A 27,596-nucleotide genomic window follows, 5' to 3' on the forward strand; every position below is an offset into this window, starting at 1 on the left:
TTACAGTACCTGGCATACATCAGATACTTAATAGTTTAAGTGAATTACTAACTTGTTCCATTCAGGTCGACCATCAAACCATGCTGTACATGCTCCTGTATAAGCTGCAAAGTCCTTTCAAATATTTCTCCAGCTCTTGCTTGTTCCACAGTATAAGGATCTCTTGGGTATCGAAATAAGGCCAACAAGTCATTTGGGGAGCGAGGGCGGCTAACAAGTTAGAAGGGGGAAAAAATAGAAGAAAATACAAATCATGAGATCATAAAACTAGAAGAAAGTTGAAGAAAAAGAGAAGATAAAGGAACAAACCACCAATATACAGAAATGAAATATTTGCTTTTTGCTATTTCTACAGCTGAATAAACTATAGAAAAAGAATGTACTATACCTTATTCACTCATCCCAAAGCAGAAAGCAAAATTTTTTAAAAAGAAAAAAATCTGCAATTAATACAAAAGAAAACACAACCTTGATTAAAATGCAACATTTAAGAGCTCAGTATGTGATAAATATGCTAATTGTTTTTGAAATATTTTGATTCTATAAGAGCATTAAAGTAGCAAAGCAATTCAAATTAGGTGGATTTTTATTTGTGAATCATTGCTGTGCTCCTATTTGGAAAGCCAACTTTTCCAGTTAAGTGGGAAGCCATAAAAATTTGCCAGATGTCAATGCTGTTTGCTATTTAAAAACTAAAAAGCAGTCGAGTCCTTCAGCAGCAAACAGAAAATCAATAAAATTTCTGTGTGGATGTGCATAGATGTATTTTTTTAATTATCCCAATCAGAGGAGCTGAGGATTCAATTCTTTTTTAAAAAAAAATCTCTATCCTACCTGTCAAACAGATGTGTCCGTGTTGAATTGATGGCTCTGTCAACTGTTGCTATTGCTTCCACAATTGAAGTGGCTACAAAAGGATCTCCATTTCGACTGACATCAGGAACTATGAAAGTACCAAAAAGTTGCCCATTAACAGAAAAAATACCTATACATGTTACTCATAAAATTATGTCTAGACACTACATCACTGAAACTTACAAAGAAGGCCACTTTTTTTTTGTCTCAGACTTTTTTTTAAACCAAAGTTTGTTACTCATCACAAACTGAATTCAAAGATATTTGCTTTGTATTGTGAGGAAATTAAGGCTTTTCATTTTTCCAGACAAGATTCTGTAGGTATGAGTGGGAAATTAAGCTGTCTAAACAGTGAGTTGCTTAACTGCTTCATGAAAAAGTAATGGGAAAAGTTAACAATAAACTATGGTGAATGGCCCAGAACAGAGTGAATGGCACTAGTCACATAAATTAACCTCAGATGGATTTTGCATTTATCTTCAAATTTTAGCATATCTAAGCAGACAATTAGATTTCCTCCCCCATGATCTAAGAAGAACAAATGTGATGTAAAAGCAGAATTAATGGAACCATTCTGAATTTCTTAGAATTGCTAATAGTGACACCTGATCTAGAAATCTGAGTGGCCACAAGCTGGCTGAAGATAGACATTATTTTAGATTTTTAGACCTCTACAGAAAGTTTTCATTTCACCCTCCTCCCTGGGCTCAAAAATTATATATAATTTAGCATACATAATATAATTAAGTATGTGTATACATACTCACACATATGCACATATATATACACACACACACTATATATATATATATAACTATAAATGTATACATGTATATTATGTATATATCTACACACACACACACAGAGTCGTATAATAGGTGGAACACTGGGAAGAAAAGTTCAAATATGACTTCAGATAGATAGATAGATTGAGTTGTTTGACCCTGTGCATGTCATTTAACCTCTTTGCCTCAGTTTTCTCACTTATAAAATGAAGATTAGAAAAGGACCTCCCCCTAAGGGTTATGAGAATAAAATGTCAAACTTATTATAAAGTACTAAGCCTAGTACACATAAGTGCTATGTAAATATCAGCTTTATTATTATCATTATTTGAACTAGATGTAATTTTGTTATATAATTATTATATAAACATATAATAATAGAAAGTTCTTGGATTTGTTGAACTAAGAATTACAAAATATCTAGGTTCAAGTCCCAACTTTCATACTTAGCAAATCAATTAACCTTTATGAGCTTAGCTTCTTCATCTGTAAAATTGGGATGCTAATAGTGCTGGCAATATTCTCCTTTCACAGGGTTATGATGATGATCATATGAGGCAAATTGTTGGCAAAGAGCTTCACAGACTTTGAAATACTGATCATTTTTCCTTATTAAAATGGATTAATAGTTTAATGCATAGAAGGAGGGAAGAAATACCAGTAATATATAAACAAAAAGGATTTTAAAAACTTTTTTTAAAGTTAGTCTTTAAAGGAACATAGAAGTAAGTCAGATATTATTTCTATAGTCTTCTCTAGAGATACTGGGTTCACCCCTAGCATCACATCAGAAAGGTAACTACAAATATAAGTATCAAAGTTTGTTCCTAATTCCAAAAAGTCTGCTTGTCCTCTTCAGAGTGCTGTCTTGCCATTACTACTTGGAAACTGAAAGAAGGGGAAGGCTCATAAAGAAAGAGAAAGAAAACTATGGTCATCCTTTTTTTATGAAATGGTACTTGATCATCCTGATCTAGGGAATCTAGAAGTTTCTATTTGGGATGGGAAAGACAACTGGCAGGGCACATGCCCAGAACTGTCCTCATTTTTTCAAATTCAAGACCATGGAAAGATTTTTCCCCTCTAATTATAAAGTCACAGAATAAAAAAGTTCAAAGGGATGTTAGAGATTATCTATCAACATTTCTCATTTTATAGATCAGGAAACTGGGACCCAAGGAGATAAAGTGATTTTCCCAAAGTTGCTAATCTATAAAAAGATCAGTTGAAGGAAATGGGTTATTTTGTTTTATTTTTTGAAAATAATAATGACAATGAAACAACAACAAGAATAAAAGCTAACATTTATCTACTGACTACTATGTACCAGTATGTGCTGAACATTTTACAAATGTCTCATCAGATCACCTCTAGAGAGCTGGGGAAGGAGGATTATTATTGTCCCCATTTTGTAGCTGAAGAAACTAAGGAAAACAGAATTTAAGCAACTTGCCAAGGATACCCAGCTAGTAAATGCCAGAAGCCAAATTAAATTCGAGTTTTCCTTTATTCCAGAAGCAGTACTCTACCCACTGCACCACCTAGCCACCATCAGAAATAAAGAAACCAGGAACACAGAAGATTCAGATTAAGATGACATCTCTCTCATAACACATGGAAAATGAATTAGATTTTAAAGAACCAAAAGGAAGGGATAGAAGCTTCAAAGAAGAGAATTTAGCCTTTATGAAAGGAGCAGGGGGGAAACACCTTCTTAACAATTAGGGTTATCCAATAATATAAAGAGAGCAGTTAGGTGGCATAGTGGCTAAAGGAAGGCTCATCTTCCTGAGATCAAAATCTGTCTTCAGACACTTACTAATTATGTGACTATAGACAAGTCAAATTACTTTGTTTGCTTCAGTTTATTCCTCTGTAAAATGATTTGAAGAAGGAAATGGCAAACTACTCCAATATCTTTACCAAGAAAACCCCAATGGGGTCATGACTGAAAATAAAAAATAATATAAAGAGCTATATTTGAAGTAATGACTTATCTCTTGTGAACTCTATTTAAATATAAATTGGCTAAAAACCTGTTGGTTGGTATTCCTTTCAAGTTTTAGGTTGGAATAAAACATCTAAATTACAAAATTCTGTGGTTCTGAAAGAAGCAGAATCCATGTTATTTTCTTCCAAATCCAGGGCTCTTTTCACTAAAATAAATAAATAAGAAATTAAACCACTAACTTGCTTCAACACCACAACAGTCAGTCTCCAAGTCTTATCAATTTTTTTTATATCTTTTACTTCTTCTCCAACTTTCATCATCACTATCATATCTCTGATCTAGGCATTAATACCAAAGTCCTGGCCCTTGGCTTAATATAGCAGTTTCTTAACTAATCTTCTTGCCTTCAGGTTATTCTTCCTCTAAGTCACCCTGTATTCTGCCACAATTAATCATCAAATCACTCATCTGCTAATAAACCATTCATGGCTTCATATTATTTACTATAGTAAGCCTCAACTTTTTAATTTAGTTTTCACAGTGCTCTATAATGTGACCAGAACTTGCCAAATTTCATATCCCAATACAACCCTAAAAGTACCTTCACTTTAGTCAAAGAAGTTTCTTGGAACAAACCTAATGATTTTCTTCCCACAAGCTCATGTGATTTCCCTCCTGTCTTTCTTAATATGCTTAAATTTTACACATCCTAAAATTTCCCAGCTCAAGTCTGCCTTCTGTAAAACTTCCTTAAGTATATTTTGCCCCTCTTTGATGTGCCCTTTCTCACTATTCTATAATATTCACAATCTGTACTATTAATCTTAGTTCTAAAAAATCTGCTGTTTCCTTCTGTGTCATATGTAAATAGAAGAATTCTTTTCCTAACCAGACATTAATCTCTTCGAGAGAAGAAGAAATGTTTTACCCATTTTCCATAGAACCTAATGCAATTGTGGTACACAAAGTAGCTAATTAAAATCTTATTATATGATTCAAGTTAATTCATGTGTCCTTTCTTATGCAATCTCACCTTATGTTGACAATTAATAGTGATGATTTACTTTGTTTTGCAACCGAAGTATTTTCTACTGGAGAAAAAGCTTGTTTTAATCTATCAGATTTTGTGTGTGTGTGTGTGTGTGTGTGTGTGTGTGTGTGTGTGTGTGTGTGTTTAAAATGATATAAATTGCAGACATTGCCTGAATAGATCCCACATTCCTTAATTTAAAAAGTCAATATTATTTTGAGAGTAATCTTACTGAAGAGAAAAAAGGTGGATTTAAACCAATGATTTAATTGGCATGGGAAATAAGGGAAATGGATATTCCTTTCATCAATGCAAATCAAGAACATATCTATATTTCATAATTTTAGAGAGCTGCCTGAAGAATTTAAGAGATTGAGTGACTTACCCTTGGTTCAACTGCCAGTATATATCAGAAGCAATAATTAAATTCATTATAGAGATAAAGTCTTATGAAAAGAATTGATCAAGCTGAATTAAAGATGGTCTGGTGTAGTGAAAAAGTGTCAAATTGTGAATTTATGTACTGGCTTAGCTATGTGTCTTTAAGTTAGACATCTCACATGCCTTAGTTTCCACATTTATAAAAATAAGGAATTCTGTCTATCTAACCTATAACATCCCTTTCTTCTCTAAAATTCTACAATTCAAATATTTTCAAATGAGCAATCTGGTTTTTACAATGTAGGATTTTAATATTTGTACAAATTATAAGAAATAATTCTTATTAGCAAGACTAAGTCTTACCATTAACACTTAGGACCATACTAACTGAGGAATATCCAATAGTGTTCCGAGCAACACATTCATAGCGACCTTCATCAGCTGGTCCAACATCATTTATGGTGAGAAATCCCTCAGAATTAATATGGAATTTGCCACTTTCAGTTACCTGCACTCCATCCTAGAACAAAATAGAACAATCAGTTGTTTGGGAGTTAGGGGAAGATTCAGACTTACTTTCTCTTGCTTTTCTCTTAAATGATTCTATAAATTGGAATTTATAGAGAAGTACCTTTAGCCCAGCACAAAATTGAGCTTCAGAAATTATTTGATCTATTTCACTAAACACCAAACATTAGGAATAAGTAGTATTCCAACATCTATCAACTTAATATCTCAAGGAGATGGAAATAATAACAATTCACTAAAAAAAAAAACTGAAAGTGAAAAAAACAAACACTTAAAAAGTATAGTATGTGTCTTAAGTCATATTCTTAGCTGCTAACAAAGTTTTCAAACTGACATTAAAGAAAACCCTCTAAAATGCAAATGGCCTTTCAAAGCAGACTTAAATCATAAAGTAAAATCACAAATGTCCTTTCTAACTCTTGAATGGGACTAATTGGATGAAGTTTTCTCAGTTTGAGACCAAGTCACATGATCCTTATTTCCAGAGCCAGAAGAAGAGGTCTTCAACCCTGGGATGCAGGGAATTAATGAGGTTGCAGGAAATGATGTGACCCACAGGAAGCCAACACTATCCAATGAAAAGATGTGGGTCTTTGTGACCTTGGGCAAGTCACTTAACCCCAAATGCCTCAGGAAAAAAAAAATGCTTGGGTCGTTTCCTATTTAACCAGGTGTTCTACTTCCTGCTGGTCAGGTAGAGCACATGGTAGGAGATGGGATGCTTCCTGGATATGCTGGGCCTCTCCCTGCAGGAACTAAATAAATGCTTTCTCTTTGTACCTAAAGATATCTCTGATTAGTTAATTTGGGAAAGGATATCTTGCACATATCACACACACTCCCCTACCCACCTATGTTGTAGGCCTACCCTTATTTGAAATACAAAGCAAGAATTAAAAAACAAAAATATCACAACACCCCCCCACCCCAAGCATGAGGTATTTCTAGCCAAGAATTTTTCATTTCCACTGGAAGTATTTGCTCTACTTCCTTATAAAAAAAGGTAGTAAGGTGATATAATGGTAATATGTTGGGCCTGGAATCAGGAAGATATGAATTCAAATTTTATCTCAGACAATTACTAGGCTGTATGACTTTGAGCAAAATAAATTAACCTTTGTTTGCCTCAGTTTCGTCAATTGTAAAATGGGGATAATAAGATCTTCTATATTCCAGGGTTGTTGAGAAGATGAAATGAGATATTATTTGCAAAACAGAAATATATTATTTTATATTTGAATATTTTATTTAAAGATTAAGGCAAACAATAAGAGTCAACAAAAACAATCAATAAACATTCAAAATAATGTAAAAAGCTCTTATCTAACTACCCCCTCCATTCAACAAGAAATAAACAAAAGAATGAACAAGTATACAAATAATAATTAGTTCTTTCCTCTTCTGGAGCTGTTCAAATTGCACTTCTTTGACAAGTTTTCTCAACTCTTTCGTTTTATAGGACCTGACACATAATAAGCACTTTCCCATTTACTTTTTTCCCTATCCAAACTTCCATCAACTCAAATTGCCCTTTAAGCAAGTCATTGGATCCCTCAATAGATTTCAGAGGTTCTTTAAGAATGGATCAGAAAAATAAATTTCTATTTTCTCTCATCTCTAATAGAAACTTAATATTTCCTTCAATTATAAATGCAGACAAATTTCCCCTCATTTCCCTCAGGAATTTACAATATTCACAAGAATGCCAGAGGGGTCCATCACAAACCCAGAAAAAACTTCTACCCTAAAAAAAACTCACAGGGGTTTTTCACTTACTCCTGACCAAATACAATTCTTATGCACAGGGAACTCCCCAATTCTATAAATGTTGTAGGTATGGAAAATACTTTTCCAAAGCAAACATCACTTTGGAGCTTTTGCAATGTTCATCCTCTTAAGAAACTTCACATATTCTCATCATATAGCCAATAAAGTCTGTTGAGAGTCAGGGCACATAATTCTAGCTCTGACTCTATCTACTTGGACAAATTATTTAACTTTTCTAGAATTTAGTTTCCTTATCTATAAAACAAAAGGGTTGAGAAAACTTGGCAAAGAAGGGCAGTTAGTTTGAACAGCTCTAGAAGAGGAAAGAACTACATATTATTTGCATACTTGTTCATTCTTTTGGTCATTTCTTGTCAAATGGAAGGGGTGATTAGATAAGAGCTTATATAATATTGTGAATATTTATTGATTGTTTTTAGTGACCATTATTGTTTACCTTAAATATTTAAATCTAAGTTTCTATATTTAAAAGTATTTAAATATAAAATAATATAAATATATATTTAAATCTAATATATTAAAACTAAGTAAGAATTTTTTTATGTCTGTATCCCAAGTATTATGCAGTTCTTTGTACTCTGTGGGTGTTTAATGTTTATTGAATTGAATGAGGAGAAGCAGGAATGATTAATTAGAAAAACTGGATTTGAGCCCTACAAGTTTTAAATGGTATTATTCAACCTATTATTTTTTTCCTTCTTTTCAAATTCGTTAAATTTGAATAAACTTGGCAAAGAAGGGCAGTTAGTTTGAACAGCTCTAGAAGAGGAAAGAACTACATATTATTTGCATACTTGTTCATTCTTTTGGTCATTTCTTGTCAAATGGAAGGGGTGATTAGATAAGAGCTTATATAATATTGTGAATATTTATTGATTGTTTTTAGTGACCATTATTGTTTACCTTAAATATTTAAATCTAAGTTTCTATATTTAAAAGTATTTAAATATAAAATAATATAAATATATATTTAAATCTAATATATTAAAACTAAGTAAGAATTTTTTTATGTCTGTATCCCAAGTATTATGCAGTTCTTTGTACTCTGTGGGTGTTTAATGTTTATTGAATTGAATGAGGAGAAGCAGGAATGATTAATTAGAAAAACTGGATTTGAGCCCTACAAGTTTTAAATGGTATTATTCAACCTATTATTTTTTTCCTTCTTTTCAAATTCGTTAAATTTGAATAAATGTTTATTAAGATTCCAGATCCAAAAATGAAATCTTATAGCAAGTAGAATAAGGAAGAAACAGAAGGGCATATTGCATTATATGTAGCATATGCAAAAAATACAGAATCATGATAAACATATTATGTTTAATATAATAAGAGATAAGCATAATTTGTATATAGGCAAAAACAAAGTAAATAATTAACTCAGTCACAAATTTGAAGTGTGGCAAGTATGTTAAACACATATCTATGATTATGCATACATGTATATATACAGATATACATAATTTATACATATGCATTGTATACATGTGTGAACATATACTCATGCATGTATTATAAACATGAAGGTACATGTAAATATACACATATAATATATTGTACATATTTTATATTGGCATCAAGCATGGGAAGGAGGTCGGCTGGCAAAAAGGACAGAGTCAAATAATGACACAAATTGCAGAAGCAGTTCCTCTTAGCTGCCTTGCCTATTTTCATTTAGACTGTGGATCTAACACTATTAATTATTCATTTGTTGGTATTTCATTTTTAAAAATTAGATATATCTGATGGATGTGATCTTTCCAACAATGAAATGACTGAGGTCAGTTCCAATGACCTTTTGCTAAAGAGAGCCATTACACCCAGAGAGAGGACTGTGGGAACTGAGTGTGGAACACAACAATGCATTTTCACTTATTTTGTTATTGTTTGCTTGCATTCTGTTTTCTTTTTCATTTTTTCTTTTTTTTTTTTGATCTGACTTTTCTTATGCAGCAAGATTATTATATAAATATATATATACATATATTGGGTTTAACATATATTTTAACATATTTAACATATATTGGATTACTTGCTATGTAGGGGAGGGGATGGGGAGAAGGAGGGGAAATTTTGGAATACAAGGTTTTGTAAGGGTCAGTGTTGAAAAATTATCCAAGCTTAAGTTTTGAAAATAAAAAAAATTTAATTAAAAAATAAATATAAATTAAATATAAAAGTTAGGGACACAGCCCCAAATCTGTTTTTGTGAACCTTCTCTGCTGATTTCTGCTAAGAGATAAGACAAGCAAATCTAAATATATACACTTCTTAAGAAATTCAGCAACAGAGATTACCTTATCTTATTCTTACCTTATTCCATGTTATTACTGGCTCAGGCTCTCCTTGAGAACTGCAGGGAATCTGCACATTGGTGCCAACTTCCACTGTCATATCCCTTGGAATACTGGCAAACACAGGAGTAACTAGAAGAAAAGTGACATGTGACTATTCAATGGGCAGAGATGATAAAACCCATAACAAACTGCAAAGAATTACAAATAGAAACTGAAAACATGATAACCCTTCTCTCTAACCAAAAAATCATTCAATTCTAATCAATATACATTTTTTAGCACTCATATACAAAGCATCAAGCATAAAGACTATGCTAAGATGCTAGATAATAACAAAAGACAAGTTTTAGTCTCCCTAAGATGACATTTTACCATAGGAATGTGAAAGTAGGAAGAATGGATATATATATGATATGGATATAGATATATATAATGATATAAATTGCATATATATAAATATAAAATTTCAAATATATATATTACAAATGATCAACCAATAAGCACTTATTATTATTATTAAGCACTTCATCTGTGCTAAGTACTGATGTTATAAAAGCAAAAATGGCAATCTCTCTTCTCAACAAGCTTATAGTGTAACAGGAGAGATGTCATCTGTACAGACGATACATGCAACATAGCTAGAAGGTAACTAGAAATGATGGATCATTAGTTATAATGTATATACAAATGTATAAGTAAGATACACACAATATAATTATAGGGTAACTGTAGAGGGTTGGGCACTGGTGATATGAAAATGAGGAGGACAATGGAGAGATTTAGAGAATGGGTAAGTAGCAATAGTGTAAATAACTAATCATTGGTAGCATCACAAAAGAGAAAGCCTTGAAAGGAAAAAAAGGATTCAGTAGAGCTGACATAAGGAAATACATTTCAAACAGGAAGGAGAAACTTAGGGATATATAATGGAGAAGTCATAAAACAATTATTAATCTATGTCAGCTAAAACATGTTGTATATAAAGGAAAATAATATAAAATAAGACTGAAAAGGTTGACAATAGATTGTAGGGGACTTCCATGGACACCCTTAGCAGCTCCCTCAAGTATTGGTCTCTATTCTCCCACTTGGCATACTACTATGCTACAATCTCCAGCTCTGTACCATCCCCCATACTACTGAACTATGCCAGAAGTAGTCTATTCCTACATTTCGAATGTTTTGGTACAGATATTGTACAGATATGGGAAGTTTTAAAGAGGACATTAGAAGAAAACAATTGGATACAAAGCTGGGTATTCAAATAATTGAGGTTTAAGCAGAAGATTGGACACCTAGTCATAAATGGTTTTGGTCACAACAATTCAACAAACCCTCTACCAATTCATGGTGGAAATGCAATCCATTGGGGTAGCAGTACCTACCGCAACACCTGAAATCAGTGATTGTTGAAATATAAACTGATTAGAAAGACTGAAAACCCGTAGTGGCTAGAAACTGGAAGATGAATGGATGTCCATCAATTGGAGAATAGTTGGGTAAATTATGGTATATGAAGGTTATGGAATATTATTGCTCTGTAAGAAATGACCATCAGGATGAATTCAGAAAGGCTTAGAGAGACTTGCATGAACTGATGCTGAGTGAAATGAGCAGAACCAGAAAATTACTATACACTTCAACAACAATACTGTATGAAGATGTATTCTGATGGAAGTGGATATCTTCAATATAAAGAAGATCCAACTCACTTCCAGCTGATCAATGATAGACAGAAACAACTACACCCAGAGAAGGAACACTGGGAATTGAATGTAAAATATTAGCACTACTGTCTATCTACCCAGGTTACTTATACCTTCGGAATCCAATACTTAATGTGAAATAAGAAAATTGGATTTACACACATATAGTATATCTAGGTTATACTGTAACACATGTAAAATGTATGAGATTGCCTGTCATCTAGGGGAGGGAGTAGAGGGAGGGAGGGGAAAATCTGGAAAAATGAATACAAGAGATAATGTTATAAAAAATTACTCATGCATATATACTGTCAAAAAAGGTATAATTATAAAATTAATAAAAAAAAGAAATACTGAAAAGCAAGAATCAAGAAGTGGAAAAATAGAGCCAAATGGCCAGGGAACTAAGAAATAAAATGAAGCATATTCTATTAAAATACTGCACTAACATAGAACTACCTTATGAGTGAAGTTTTGGGGGGGATATTTAAATATCATGAGAGTAAATAAATCTTTCTTAATTGAAAATGGATTTTTAAAAAATTAAATAAGGATCTCATTTATCAAAGAACAGCAATTTCCCCAGTTTATAAATAATTCCTTACTACACAGTCATTAGACAAGAATGTCAATTCTGTAAATGTTATTATGCTGCTTTAACAGAACTAAAAGAAAATATTGTTCCCCATATGCTTACAAACTTTTCTGAAATTTAAAGCTAGAGTTAATGAGCAATGATATGACTTAACTGCAAGCTTTATGAATCCAAATTTAAAAAGTGAAATATGTAATTCCTAATAAGAGATAATAAGTGAAAGTCAGTAAAGTTGAATAAATATATTTGATCTAAAATAAATGTTCAATTCCTCTCCACACCCCATACCCAATTAAATTTTACCTCTAGGCTGCACTGTCAAATGTGCAGTTACCCTCTGAGAGCCTATGATATTGACTGCTTGGCATTCATACTGTCCTTGGTCATGAAGGGCAACTCTTGAAATCCTCAAAGTTCCTGATGAAAGAACTAGGTGTCTTCTGTCTACTGAAAGTTGACTCCCTGAAAAAAATTAACAATATGTTGTTTCCTTAGAACTGTAAGGTTAAACAAAGAAGCAATGTGGTATATAACAGAGAACTAGCTAGAAAAGAGGAAACTCTGGTTTTAAAATCTACCTCTGATACATACTGATGGGGAGGAAGGTAGTTTGCTGGAGCTAGCTCAAACATGCTCTAGAGGAGTATCTGTTAAATTTTCAGTACAAACAATTATACCTTAGAAATATGAAAGGACTGAAAAGTGTTTTAGGGGTAAGAGAGAAGAAAAAAGAGAAGCACAATATTAGAAATATTACCTCCTTTAGTCCAGGCAATAACTGGCTGTGGATAACCCTGTGCTTCACACTGGAAATCAACTGTGTGGCCCTCAATAACCACTCTATCTTGAGGGGTAACAGTGAAATGAGGCACAGCTGCAGGAAGAAAAATAAATTAATGAAGTCAAAGAGGAAAAGAATAATTTCAAAATATTATAGAACAGATATAAATTACTCTAATTTAAAAACAGAAAGTATATCAAGAACACTTCCTTCTATATTCCTAGCTCCAGGTAGTCTTCATATATATAATTTGTCACCTCTTTTATCTGAGTTGTATACTCTACCACTGGCACCTTCTAATTATGATTTTTGTTCTACCAAGTCTCAAACAGATATTCCTGCACTGAAGTCTTTATTTAGTGTTCTAGTTCAATTCAACCTACATTTAGTAACCATCTACTCTGGGCAACATTCATCATGTTAAGTTATCAGGACATAAGACAAAAACAAAATGTCCCTTCCTCCAAGGAGTTAATATCCTACTGAATAAAAATTAGTAAAGCTGAAAAATGCTCAAAAAATTTCAACCACTATGGAACAATAGCAACTGGGAGAAGGAGAAGGCTTGGAAAGGCCTCATGTAAGAGGTAGCACTGAAGTCATACTTTGAAAGAGTAAAGGCTTCTATAAGGTGGAACTGAAGAAGGAATATATCATGATATGAGGGACTAATATCTGGCAAAAACAAGAAGGTAGATAATCAAATGAAATGTACAAAGAACTATTATAGCTAGTTTAACAGTTGAGAAAGGAGAGAAATATGAAATAAAGACTAGAAGGATAGTTGAAAGCCAGATTATAGCGAGAATTCAATGCAACCTTGAAGATTTGATAATATCTTATCTCAAAAGTAATAGGAAGATATCAAAAAAATTATAATAGAACAGGTGAATAGTTAGAGTTTTATCTTAAGAATAGCAATTTGACAATTTGAGGGAGATGGATTATAATGGAGAAGGAAAAAAAAGCATTGAAAAGACTGTTGCAATAGCTGAAGTAAGAAGTGGTTGTATCTTGAACTAAGGGAGTAAATATGTGAGTAAAGAGAGGACAACTTTGAAAAATGTTGAAGAAGTTGAATTGTCAAGATATGATTACTGATAGGATAAGTAGGGAAGTAAGGATGATGGAAGAGTCAAGGATAACTGTAATGTTTCAAATATGAACTACTGCAAGAAGAGTGACATCATTAATAGAAATGAGGCAGCACAGAGGAAGGACTGTTTTGTTGGGAAATATGAGTTTCACTTTAGATAATGTTGAATATTACTATATTATATGTTGAATGTTACCCTTAAAGTATTTGTGTATTTAATCTGAAAAATGAGAATTATTGTTTCTCTAATTCTGGATGTTGTGGGAATATTTTTTCTTGTATATTGTATCTTGTCAATCCTTGTGATATCTGCACTTTGTACATCATACATACAAGGACAATTCCTTTTATTTGGACCATTAAATTTTAAGCTTCTTGAGGGCAGGAACTGTCTTTTGCCTCTTTTTGCACCCCAGAATTTAGCTCAGTGCTTGAACTAATAATTTAATAAATGTTGATTGACTGATTGTACCCTGCTTCTGGATTGGTGATTCATTAGTTCAATTGTATAATTACAATAGTTCATTGCTGTGTCTAATATAATCACATAAGCACAAATGCAGTTAATTACCCTTAAAAAAAATTTCATGGCACTGACAATTTGGTAATCTTCATCAGTGTATGAATTTTAGAAACTTATATCATAGGTAATAGGAAAGGACCTCAGAGGCTGTCATCTTTCTTTTATGGGAAGCCTTTCCTAATCCTTAATTCTATGTCTTCTTTCCAGTTATTTCCTCCTTCTCACTTATATAGCATGCTTTGTATATATTTGTTTGTAAACTGTCTCCCCCAATAGGGCTGGAATCAAGAAGTTCTGAGTTCAAATATGAGAATTACCAGCTGGAAAAGTCCTTTCACCTTTGTTTGCCTCAATGTTCTCAACTGCAAAAGAAGGATGATATACCTACTTCAGTGATGTGAGAATCGTATGAGATTTTAATGTGGGTAGCACAGTGCCTGCTATAGAAATGCTGATTTCTTTTCCCTACTTCCAACAATGATTTATCAGGTACATTATAGTGAAATTTCATATATGAGTTGGACTAGATGGCCTTTGAGGATAGCCAACTTTCAAATTGTGTGATTTCACTTTGATAACAATTCAAATTACATTTGAGTCAAGGTTTGAAAGATATGTATGGTATCATCAAAACAAGAAATATTTATTTACCTATAACCTTTGGGATAGGGAAGGCATGAACTATTGACATAAAAGAGGTAACATTGATAATATTGTATGTAACATTATATGTGAAAAAAGTTAATATTTTATGTTTAGAATATTTATATATATATGAATATGCAAAAAGAAGTTTAGAGAGAAGCCAAAATCATGAAGTAATGGAAGAAAGACTGGAATGGAAATCTAGAAACCTGGGTTTGATTTAATCTTGGATCCTGAGAGTGTGACCTGCAAGTTACTTAACCTTGGTGGCCTTAGTTTTCTTATCTAAATATAAAGAGTGCAAAGAACAGATTATATCAGATAACCACTAAGGTCAATTTCAGCTACACACACACAAAAAAAAAACATTATTTGCAAACAAATGTCTCTTCTTCCATTTTTTATGGCACTTACCTTGTACAATGATGTGAGCTGTTGCATGGATACTATCTATATTATTGGCTGCAAAACATATATACTCTCCACTATCTTCCTGTATTACTTTTTCTATATAAAGACCACCAGAAGGAGTAATGTTGACACGTGGATCAGTTGGCAAGGGTGTCCTGTCACCTTTTGTCCAGGTAATTCGAGGTTGTGGGTGACCTGTGGCACTACATTCCAAAGTGACACTTTCTCCAACCAACACCTCTGTGTTCTGTGGCTGGATGACAAAACTGGGTCTGGCTATTCCAAAAGTAAGAAAGAACAAGAAAAAAGAAAGAAATTAAAGCCTTGAAGCCATTTCCATAGAAATAATACCCTGCTTTGTCTACATATCTGAATAGCAGGAAATATTCACTTTAGTGCCAATACCACCTACTTTTGCAATGGATAATACTCAAAAAGGGTTAAATACCAAAAAACAAAACAAACCAAAAACATTTTTGAAACCAAAGTGAGGACTAACTACAATTAGGTGCTTTATGAGGTCTGAGCTATAAATATTGACACTCTTTTAAAGGACTAATGCTTCTTTTTTTTTTCTTGCTGAGGTAATTAGGGTTAAGTGACTTGCCCAGGGTCATACAGCTAGGCAGTTTTAAGTATCTGAGGCCAGAGTTGAACTCAGGTTCTCCTAACTTCAGGGCTGGTGCTTTATCCATTGCACCACTTAGCTTCCCCTCTTATTTTTTTTAAATTTTATTAAAGTTTTTGATTTACAAAGCATATGCATGAGTAATTTTTCAACACTAACCTTTGCAAAACTTTCTGTTCCAAATTTTCTCTCCTTCCCACCTCCCCTAAATGGCAGGTAATTAAAGGACTAATCTTTTGAGATTTAAGAACTTCTTCTTGGAGTAGCAGGGAGAAATTTAATCAGGTTTTCAGAATGAAAAACAAATTTATAAATCCATTTCAAATAATTCAATTCTTTGAAAATTCTTTCCCAGTTTAGATAATTGTGCAACTTTAAAGGCACTCAACTGGGCCTCAGGCATGCATTGGTTGTATAAAGAAAAAAAAAAAAAATGTGTGTGTGTGTGTGTGTGTGTGTGTGTGTGTGTGTGTATCTTTAAAGAGACTATTAAAGTCCTATATAAATGTGAGCTTTTATTAGTGTTGTGATTTGGATGATTTCTGACTTTGCACTATTATAAACAATATATTAAAGAACCTCTTTATATAAATGACTTCTTTCACAATATTAAGTTTTAGTCTCCTAAAGGGTTAAAAGTGTGTAAATAAAATAACTTTTTCTTCATATCTATGCCAAACTATGATAGTTATCCCTACAACCCAGAAGTTATATTTTAAAATCATTTAAATCTTCTCACTCATAAAGCAACTAATTAATTTGTGAGTTTTGTGCTGAGGAAAGCATATTAGTAGGTAATTGTTTGAAATTTTTTTTTTTTTTTTGCTGAAGCAATTGGAGTTAAGTGACTTTCCCAGGGTCACACACCTACGTAGTGTTAAGTGTCTGAGGTCACATTTGAACTCAGATTCTCCTGATTTCAGGGCTGGTGCTCTATCACTGCACCACTTAGCTGCTCCAATTGTTTGAAAATTTGAAGAATTTTGCTTCAGCAGTATAATATTCAACTGGCTCAACTTTCAACTAGAATTCCATAGATTATTATTATCATTGTCACTAGACTCTTTATAAGCAAAGATGATAATAATAACTCACCATCAAAACAGCATGCTATGTACCTTGATTTAGTTCCTGACCTCTCCCACCCACTCAAATAATGATGAAGAGCCTAAGGATTTATCCAGTAATTTAGATCCCTCTATGATTGGTATTAGTCCCCCACACTATCCTTGTGCGCAGGATCCAATATTATATACCTGATGCTCAAGGTAAAATTGGATTATAAATAGTTCCAACTAGCCTACTGATTTTGAATTTCCCAGCTTGGCCTACTCATCATTATGCTACTAACAAAGCAAGCCACTTAATATGATCTAAAATAATTTTGGAGACTGAAAAGAGTAAAACCCTGGTTAAAAAAGAAAATTCCTTATCAGCTTACCTGGAGAACCAAAGTATCTGAGAGTGACTTCCTGAGTTTTTACTTCTCCTGCTACATTTTTTGCCATACATTGGTAGATTCCTTGGTCTGTCTCCTGAGTGTTCTGAATCATCAGAGTTCCATCATCTAACAAGTTTAAACGGGAATCTGTTTTCATACTCAGCTCGTTACTGTAAAGATAGAAATCTAGTGGTCTAAACATGTTTTTAAGCACACAAGCAGAGGAGATGCCTCTAATCATAAAGAAAGATACTCATAAATATATTGGGACACTTGGAATTCTGAACTGTACAAATCCCAAAATGCAGCCATATCTTGATACTCTCATCATCTCTCAAGGAGAGCTTCCCTTCTTGATAGTCTTATGAAGCAGGGAGTCCCTAAAAAAGAGACATGCACTTGCTTCTATAGTTTTTTGGCTAGAATGTAAGCTCCTTATAAACAAAAACCGTTTCATTTTTGTCTTGGTACAATGCAAATGTATAATAAATATCTGATGAATGGAATTGAAATATAGGTTTAAAGATTTTAAAGTGGACAGGGACTTAGAAACAATAATAAATAATATTTAATAATATTAAATTTTTTGCATGAATAATTTATTAATTAGCTTAATTAATAAAATTTAATGATTAATGATAAATGCAACCAAGAAACAGAAGATTTTGCCTTTAAAGAGGCAGAGTATTTTCTGGGGTCTGGTTAACTCAAAATTTAAAGCAAAAATAATTTTGACAAATAGAATGAAAAACAATCTTTTTTTTTCCCCCTGAGGCTGGGGTTAAGTGACTTGCCCAGGGTCACACAGCTAGGAAGTGTTAAGTGTCTGAGACCACATTTGAACTGGGGTCCTCCTGAATTCAAGGCAGATGCTCTATCCACTGTGCCACCTAGCTGCCCCCAATCATTTTTAAATAAACAGAAAAAATACACTTGTACTTAACTTTTCCCCACTATCACACATTTATGATAAATAACAAACTGCTACTATTCCCAAACTAACCTAAACACCTCTGCTGCCTACTTATGAGTGATTCCCAGGGTACTTAACAGCTTTATTCTGCACATGACTTTGAAGATTACTTTAGACAATTATAATCTCTGACTGGAATTCTGCCACATTCAACTGTCTTTACACATTCCAGCTTCATTTGCCCATGCAACTAAGTGAGCCAACCACGGACAAAGGGGCTATCTCATATTGTCACTAGGCCTTGCTTACTCCATAGTTTATCTTCCTTTTTGATGTGAATTTGATTTAGATTTTCATTAGTTAACAAAGACAGAAATCATTGAAGATTTTAACAAGATCATTATTTGCAGCAAGAGGTAAAAGTCTAAAAAAGCCAATGCACTCAATCATACAGGTATAATCAAGAAAAAAACTACTATCTTTGCTAGATAAAGATAGACCTTTTTTAAACACAGGAAGAAAATATAATTTTTAATTTATAAAATGAATGCAATCTTCAATGTGTAAAGCAGTACATTCTTTAAAAGAAGTATAGGAATAGTGTGCTAGAAGGGAAAAATTAGATAACCTTTTTAAAAAGTGTTAACTTTTCATTAGAAAAAATTATGATTAAAAATCAAAACAGAAAAAAAAACTTTCTCCAATATATTTACCATAAAATTTTCCATATTAACTAAGGGTGAAATGACCATTTTTAATATCTATTTTTCTCTGGTTATCCTATTTCTGCCTCCAAACCTTCTCTAAGCTGGTAACTATGAGTAAACTGTCTTCTCTCCATCGATTTGTCTCTTAATCTGTCCCTTACTCAGTAACTTGGAAATTTCCTAATCTCCACAAATTTTTATTGACTAATTAAAGAAATTATATCTAAACAGATACTATGCATGGAAATCCTGATATCCCTTCATTTTCTATTAATGAGATTCATTTATGCAACACATGCATATGATTTATTCACTTAATATAATTTATATAATTATTTCACTGCTTTGTTTTTTTTGTCATTTATATGTTCATATGCACCAATGTTTTTTAAGATTAAAAGTCCCTTGAAGGATCATGCTTATTTAAATATGTACTTATAGCTACAACAACAACAACAACAACAAAATGACAACAGTATGTTTTGTATGAAGATATCAGTATAAGTATGGGGAGACTCGAAAAAGAGAAATCAAAAGTTGTGTTCCCAATTTAGGATTAAAGGAAATCTTTTAAGGAATCATGTTTAAAACTCAATTAAATTTAGTTCAGGGAAAGATGTATGCCAAAATCACTACAGAAGCAACTGATTACTAAAATTTGGCCCTGAAGATACCCTTAAACTTTAATGAATAAATGCAAAAAAAAATCATCCCTCATCTAGCTAAGCCTTCTGGGAGTAATTACAACAGTTTACTACTATCTAAAGCCATTGCCCTAAGTTATTAAGACTCAAGAGCCTTAAAAGATGAATAGAAACCTGAAAAAAAAAAAGAAATTGGGGAGGGAAAGAGAAGGGAGAAGGAATTTAATCTAAACAAAGGTAAAAGGAATAACTAGCTCTTCTTGCCACTGGTGCAGACAATCCAATATATAGAGTTAAAGATACTCAGTTAACCAGCAATTATTAGGTTTATTATGGGCCAGGCACTGTGCTAAGTACTGGGTATATAATGAAAAACAAGAAGATGGAGCCCCAAAGGTACTCACATCCTAATGAAGCAGAATATGTTTTATTATTTGAGGAAAAAAAGTGTCCAGGAGAAAATGTTTGCTTTCTAACTTAGATCAAAGTATAGTTGTAAATCTGACTGAGGATTTTTTTTTAACTCACATAAATCTGCTTGCAGTCTCAAAGCCCAGGAAAAAAGAAAGACAGGAATGAGACAAAAAGAAACATAGGTCTTGTTTTTCTTCTCTCAGTGAAAGAAGGAATATAGGTTTTAAAAACTCAGTAAATATATCTATGCATATATATGTATATATATATATATACATATATATGATACATGGTGATTATTTCACATGCAAAAATAGTAAGCCTCTACTGTACTCCAGTTAAATTATTTTTCTTCTTCCAACTTACTTGTTTCGAAGCCAAATTATTTCTGGTTTGGGATTGCCTTCAGCCCTGCAAGTGAAATAGACAGTATTCCCAGAGGTCACATCTGCATCCTGAGGCTCTGATGTAATCCGTGGCCTTTCTGTATCAAGAAATGAAAAGGAAACATTATTTGTTTTAAAATTGTCAAATCAAACTAAATGATGATATTTTGCTTTTTTTAAAGAATGTGATAAATGCACCATGTTAAATATTTTATGAAACTCTACAAATGATTCCCAGAACAGAAGGCTAGTTTTTATCTTGAACATTACAAATGGATTGAAAATTGCTTAGTAAGACCTGTCTTGAAGAAATTTTATAAATTGATGCAGTCGAGAAGCTTTGTAAAGGAAATGCCAAATAATTATTAAATCTCTATATAAGGCCCCATATTTAAAAGATGATTTTTTTTAAATTAAAGCTTTTTAAATTTTCAAAAGATATGCATGGATAATTTTTCAACATTAATCCTTACAAAACCTTATGCTCTAATTTTCTTAAACATTACAAATGAATTGAAAATTGTTTAAGATCTATCTCTAAGAAATTTTATAAATTGATAGTCAAGAAGCTTTGTAAAGGAAATCCCAAACAAATATTAAATCTACGTATGATAGGGCAGCTAGATGGCACAGTGGAGAGAGTACCATCCCTGAAGTCAGGAAAACCTGAGTTCAAATGTGACCTCAGACACTTAATATTCCCTAGCTGAATGATCCTGGACAAGTCACTTAACCCCAATTGCCTCAGGGAAAAAAAATCTTTATATAAGGCCCCATACTTAAAGGATGATTTTTTTTCTTTTCTTTTTTTTTTTATTAAAGCTTTTTAATTTTCAAAAGATAGGCATGGATAATTTTTCAATAATCATTTCATTGTTGAGAAGTGCCTTGTCCATTAGAATTGATCATTGTACAATCTTGGGGTTGTCACAAACACTTTTGTACATGTGGGTCCTTTTCCCTCCTTTAAGATCTCTTTGGGATATAAGCCCAGGAGAAACACTGCTGAATCAAAGAGTAAGTATAGTTTGATAGCCCTTTGGGCAGAGTTTCCAAACTGCTCTCCAGAATGGCTGGATCAGTTCCCAACCCCACCAACAATATATCAGTGTCCCAGTTTTCTCACATCCTCTCCAACATTCGTCATTGTCTTTTCCTGTCATTTTAGCCAATCTGAGAAGTGTGTGATGGTTCCTTAGAATTGTCTTAATTTGCATTTCTCTGATCAATAGTGATTTCAAGCACCTTTTCATATGCCTACAAATGGTTTTAATTTCTTCATCTGAAAATTGTTCATAAAGGATGATTTGTTTAAGGAAAAAACCTAGGAATACATGACCAAAAAAAATCTTAAAGCAAGACAAGTAAAAAGGGGAAACCAGTTTAAGATCACAAATATAATGCCCTGGACATTTCCTGATAACCAGCTAACATGAATAAACCCAATTTATATAATTTTTTTCTTTCATATAGCCCTTTAAGTTCTATGAAGGTTTACTACCAACAATTCTGTCCAATACATAAATTCAAATATTATTATCTCAGTTTTATAAGTGAAGGCCCAAAAATCATAAAAGATATTATTTTTGTTTTACATTGCTTACATGATACTTCATAAATTTTTAATCAGATGCACACATTTGTATTCCTTTTGACAAAAATGAGTCAGGGCATCTTCTGAATGGGAATGGGGAATAGCACAAACCCTCCCCAGCAATCCAAATTTATAAAGAGCTCTATACCTAGTTACGTGATCGATTCAGAAGACCTAAATTCAAATCTCCATTTTGCTATTCACAACCTATATGACCTAGAACTTTCCTGAGCTTTTAGTTTCCTAAGGAATTGAGAACAAATATTCTATTAATTACAGATGTCTCTTCTCTAAATTCCATCTTTGGTTTTATACATTCTTACATTAAGTAAGAATAAAAGCTACATATAATGAAACCAAGTAAACATGGGTGTATCTGGATGAGTATGGCAAAAAGCCAAAATCAAATGCTAAAAAATTAAATATAAATTACCTTAATGGGAAATCACAAATTAAAATGGAAACAGAAGTTGGTGGCCACAGATTTCTGATTTATTTTTAGCCTATTCATAAGCTATAATCTCTATCCACATCTTCCTACTTTACTATTTTTGACATATTCCTCTTTAAACCAGATTACATGGGCCTCCTTAGAAATTATTTCAAGAAATTCTATTTTCTTCTCTCTTTTTTTTTGTTCTTTCTCCAAGAGTAATCTCTAAGGAGATATATATGCATGCAAAAATATTTACATATTTCATTGTGTATAAATGTATAATTACATTATGTGTATGTGTATATTTTCACAAACGCTATGAATATGCATTATAGACATACATACATCTAATATGTATATGCCAGAAACCACATTTCCCTACTAAAGGAAATCAGAATGAATGATATAGAAATTAGGCATCAGCTATATTAAAATGCATACCATTAGAAGTAAAATAAATTTAATAGGTTTTGCCAGTGGGATCTTATAAGATCATTGAATTTAAAGTTAGGAAGAAACTTAAATAAGATCTTGTCCAAATACCTTATTAAACAGAGAAACCAGAGAGAAGTGACTTGAACAAGAATATGTGGTTTAGTAATCATCAGGGCCAAAATTTTAATCCAGGACATCTAAATCTTATGGCATAGGCACTGCACTAATATGTCAATATGATTTCTCCTTTTGAACATACAAGTATAATTTGGCAACAGCATTTGTCAGGTTATGCAGCGATTAAATTTTCTTTCTCACAGTTCAAACATGGTTTTACTAGTATACTTCTTGAAAATATTCAGAGTAGATAAATAAAAGGAAAAAAAATAGATGGGTAAGAAAAAAAAAACCTCAGGACCAGGTATGATCGATAATACTATCTCACTCATATATCACATATGAAATAAATAAAACATAACAATACATAGGGAATGAAATGTGTTCCTATCACATTTAATAGTAGTTAAGATAGGAGGAAAAACAGTTTTAAGAGTTTCCCTTCTTATCTCCCTTCTTTAGTAGTTTTCTCTATAGTATTCAGAAGAGTATTCTGAATGCACTGAACAAGTGATAAATATAAACCAACATTTTCTAGCAGTCTCAAATTTCAGTTTTCCATCTGGTTCTCTCCAGTGGTCATAATGGGTCAACATAATGAAACTTAAGGATAGATACAGTATTTACTATTGTAGTATTAGACTTCATTTGAAATAAGGAAACAGACTAGAGACTGATCGCATCCCTTCATCTGTATGCAAAAATGTCATGCTGACTGACAAATGGGAATGAGGAACAGCACAAACTCTCTTCAAAAATCCAAACTCACAAACAACTGATTAGTGATAGATTCAGAAGACTTCAGTTAAATCTCCATTATGCTATTCAATATCTTTATTATCTTGGGGAAGTGCTTTCCCTATTCTGGGCTAATCCATCAGATGAATGATTGAGAACAGATGTTCCTTTAAAGTCCCTTCATCTTTAAATCCTATGATACTAAGATGCACCAGCTTATACTTATTTAATTATACCACTATCTCTAGATGTATCCCCAAATCCTTTCTGTATTTGCTGTTGTTTATTTTTTATTAGTTCCAGAAAGTTAATTTCTCCTCCTAAAATCCTGGTCCCTACAAAAAAAGATATAAAATAAGCTAAGAAAATTATTAAGTAATGTCTTCCATGATGAACAGTGTGAGATGCCAAGAGAAGCTGCTTTTAATAAAAAGCAATTATCCTTCAGAAATAGAAAAGAAAAACCAACAGTTTTATTATCAAAAAAATGAAACTGAAGAAATATAAAATTCCTTAGAAGCTTTCTGGATTTTTTTTCATTTTTTGCTGAAGCAATTGGGGTTAAGTAACTTGTTCGGAGTTACACACTTAGGAAGTCTTAAGTGTCTGAGGCCACATTTGAACTTAGGTCCTCCTGACTTTAGGGCTGGTGTTCTATCTATTGTGCCACCTAGCTATCCCTCCCCTGAAATTTATTTTTAAAAAAACTTTTAATGCTAAGTTATAACTAGATGTTGCATAGAGACCTGTGCCTATTTAAGACCTGATAGTGTTGCATGCATATTTGGAAAAACCAAAACACAATCAGAATTCCAATCCAGGAATCCCATAGGGCTCATTTCAGTGCTAGTACTTCAGATACAGTGAATTAAAATTGTGCCAAGATAAAACTCACCACAATTCAATTCTTCTGGTGTTATAGTGGCCACAGATCTCCCTTGGATCCTCCTGGGATATTCACAGGTGGCAGCTGCCTGAGCATTTCCAGACTCTGCATATGTCTTCAGCAGGTCTGCCAACCACAGGATTTCACAGTCACAATGAAGAGCATTTGAATCTAGTCGTCTTTGAACAAAGAGGAAATAGCCAGAGATAAATTAGGAATAAATAATTAAGGCTAAAATTGTCAGACAAGGATGTTAAAGTTCAAAATACAAATCTAATACAATCAAAAAAATACTGGTGATTATGTCTTGCGTACACAACTCTGTGCTACATGGACATGCATGATATATATTGTATTAAGAATGGTCCCTCCAAAAGACTTACAATCTAACTAGGTACACAGAACCACAGGATCTAAGAATAATATAATCATAAGATTCCTGTAAATTTATCTAGCCCAAATACCTCAACTGAATGAACTACAAATCCCTTCGGTATCATCCCTGAAAAATGACTGTCCTATGTACCCACTTTAGGTGAGGAAACTCCTTGCTTAACAAAGAATCTCATAACATTTTTGGACAGCTCTAATTATAAGAAAATTACCCCTTATGTTAATTGAAATCTACTTAACTGTAGCTTATACTCATTGACTTTTTTACTAAGTTCTCTCTGGGGCAAAACAGAGAAAGTTTAATTCAAATAAATTCCTATAAATTCTGAATATAGTTTTATATTCCCAATTGTCTTTTTGTCAGAGTAAATTCCGAATCAATTTTTATGGTATTTTGATTGATTGATTGATTGATATATTTGATTTTTGGTTGGTCACAGATCTAAAAGTGAATATTCCAGGCAATAAGCATCCAGGGATCTTGGAAGCAATCAATGCTCAAGTCCCTAATTTTACAGATAAGGAAATCTGAAAAATTCAGCATGTATCCATATCACTTTACACATTGACGGCAATGATAAACAAGGCAGGATTAAGAGTATAGACTAGGAGAATATCAGGAAACATTTCTCTCTTAGCTGAAATAAATCAATTTGCTTTCTGTAAAATCATTCCACCTATGAATCTACCTATATCATCCTCCTTTTCCTCCACAAAAAAAAAAATTAAGGCAGACTTGATCAAGTCCTTTACCAAAGCACAGACGTGTGCAATGGTTTCCCCAAACTACTCATCTTGTCAAAACAGAAAATGAGGTAAACCTGACACAACTTTCTTTATGTGACCCCATGCTGGCTCATGTTCAATTGACACTTAGCCTATAAAACTTTGAGCTTTCAGTTTTACTTATATGTATGTCTTTTCTTTTTAACAAGACACTAAATTCCAAGAAAACAAGAAATCTGTTCTGCATTTCTTTGTATCTTCTGCACCATCCCTACCACAACTCATAAAGTAAGCATTTAATAAATGTTTTGTTGACTGACAGACACTAGCAATATTTAGGAATAATCAAATGATGATTAAAAATGGGGATTATTGTGCTTAATATCTATCAAGAGGCATAAATAAGAATTGAAATAGTGAAAAATACGGGCAGCTAGGTGGCACAGTGGATAGAGCACCAGCCCTGAAGTCAGGAGGACCTGAGTTCAAATCTGGCCTCAGATACTTAACACTGCCTAGCTGTGTGACCCTGGGCAAGTCACTTAACCCCAATTGCCTCTGGGAAAAAAAAAAAAAAGAAAAGAACTGAAAAATAAATTTCTAATTGATAAAATTCCTAATTGTGAGGATAAATGTTCTGATTCCGGCAGTCTTTGAAGAAAAGATATGTTTTTTAAAAATATTTAAAGTTTAAGCTTAAATAAGCTTAAACTGTTCATCCCCAGACAAAAAACTAGAATTGGTATGATAGAGGTTATTTCTTCTTCATAATATATTATAATATATAAGCAATTAATACAACATGTATTTAAAAAATTTGGATGATTAAAATATGATCTTAAAGATCTTCTCCACTAATTTTTATAAAAACTATCAAGATTTATTCACTACATTTTTATATATTATAAACTACTTGCAACAAATAGTTTTCAACTCTTAACAAACCCAAAACAAAACAAAACCAACATTTACATTATATGTATCTTTTATAACAAATTTTTTGATTGGTATAACCCCTACAGATATCAATCAAAGAAAATGTCTAAATAATTACTAGTCTGCATAAGTATATATTAATATATTAATATGGTATCATGATCAACTGAAATTGGAAATGGAGGATTTAACTTGAAAGTAGAAAGTTTTGATACCATTTATTCCTAATTCTACCATTTATCAGCCCATTATTAGATATCATTTAAACTTTTTTGAGTATTACTCTCTTCATCTGCAAAAAAAAAAAAAATTCATGAACATTTGCATGCTTTTAAGCTGTTATAGGTAGAGACATTTATGTACTTATATAACATTATAGAAATAGGAGTTGTGGACATATCATAAATTCATAATTGAACTTTACTGAAGCTTGGATTTAAAAACATTAATGTGGAGCATCTAGGTGGCGCAGTGGATAAAATACCAGGCCTGAAGTCAGAAGGACCTGAGCTCAAATCTGTTCTCAGACATTTAACACTTCCTAACTGTGTGATCCTGGCCAAAAAAACAAAACAAAACAAAACAAACAAATAAATATAAAAATAAAGATATTAATTTACTTACAATCTCTTCATGGAATTCAAGTGACTGAATGTTCCAGGAACTAAGTGAGCAATTCGATTGTTATGTAAAAATCTGTTAAATAAGAGAATATAATGAATCCAAATAACATATGTACATTAAATATGGATAATTAGAAGTTTGTCTTTTAGGAGATTTAGATGATTATTTTCTGCTTTGTTTAAAGGAGGGATTGTTACCATTACTCT

At 32.5% G+C, this 27,596-nt stretch overlaps 1 protein-coding gene across 2 annotated transcripts in view; it reads right to left on the reverse strand.

The window, feature by feature from the left end:
- PXDN (peroxidasin) overlaps window positions 1-27,596 on the reverse strand; it is a 147,366-nt gene that overhangs the window by 25,462 nt on the left and 94,308 nt on the right. For both annotated transcript variants that reach the window (XM_074288007.1, XM_074288006.1), the window contains 11 exons: window positions 27,391-27,462; window positions 24,721-24,890; window positions 20,486-20,603; window positions 17,442-17,611; window positions 15,376-15,648; window positions 12,674-12,790; window positions 12,220-12,378; window positions 9,632-9,744; window positions 5,366-5,522; window positions 835-943; window positions 53-210 (listed from right to left, as the gene is read on the reverse strand). In XM_074288007.1, coding sequence (XP_074144108.1) covers window positions 53-210; window positions 835-943; window positions 5,366-5,522; window positions 9,632-9,744; window positions 12,220-12,378; window positions 12,674-12,790; window positions 15,376-15,648; window positions 17,442-17,611; window positions 20,486-20,603; window positions 24,721-24,890; window positions 27,391-27,462 — 1,616 coding nt within the window. The remainder of the gene's footprint in view (window positions 1-52; window positions 211-834; window positions 944-5,365; window positions 5,523-9,631; window positions 9,745-12,219; window positions 12,379-12,673; window positions 12,791-15,375; window positions 15,649-17,441; window positions 17,612-20,485; window positions 20,604-24,720; window positions 24,891-27,390; window positions 27,463-27,596) is intronic.

This window comes from Sminthopsis crassicaudata, chromosome 2 (genome assembly GCF_048593235.1).
Source record: "Sminthopsis crassicaudata isolate SCR6 chromosome 2, ASM4859323v1, whole genome shotgun sequence".
NCBI classification, from domain to species: Eukaryota; Metazoa; Chordata; class Mammalia; order Dasyuromorphia; family Dasyuridae; genus Sminthopsis; species Sminthopsis crassicaudata.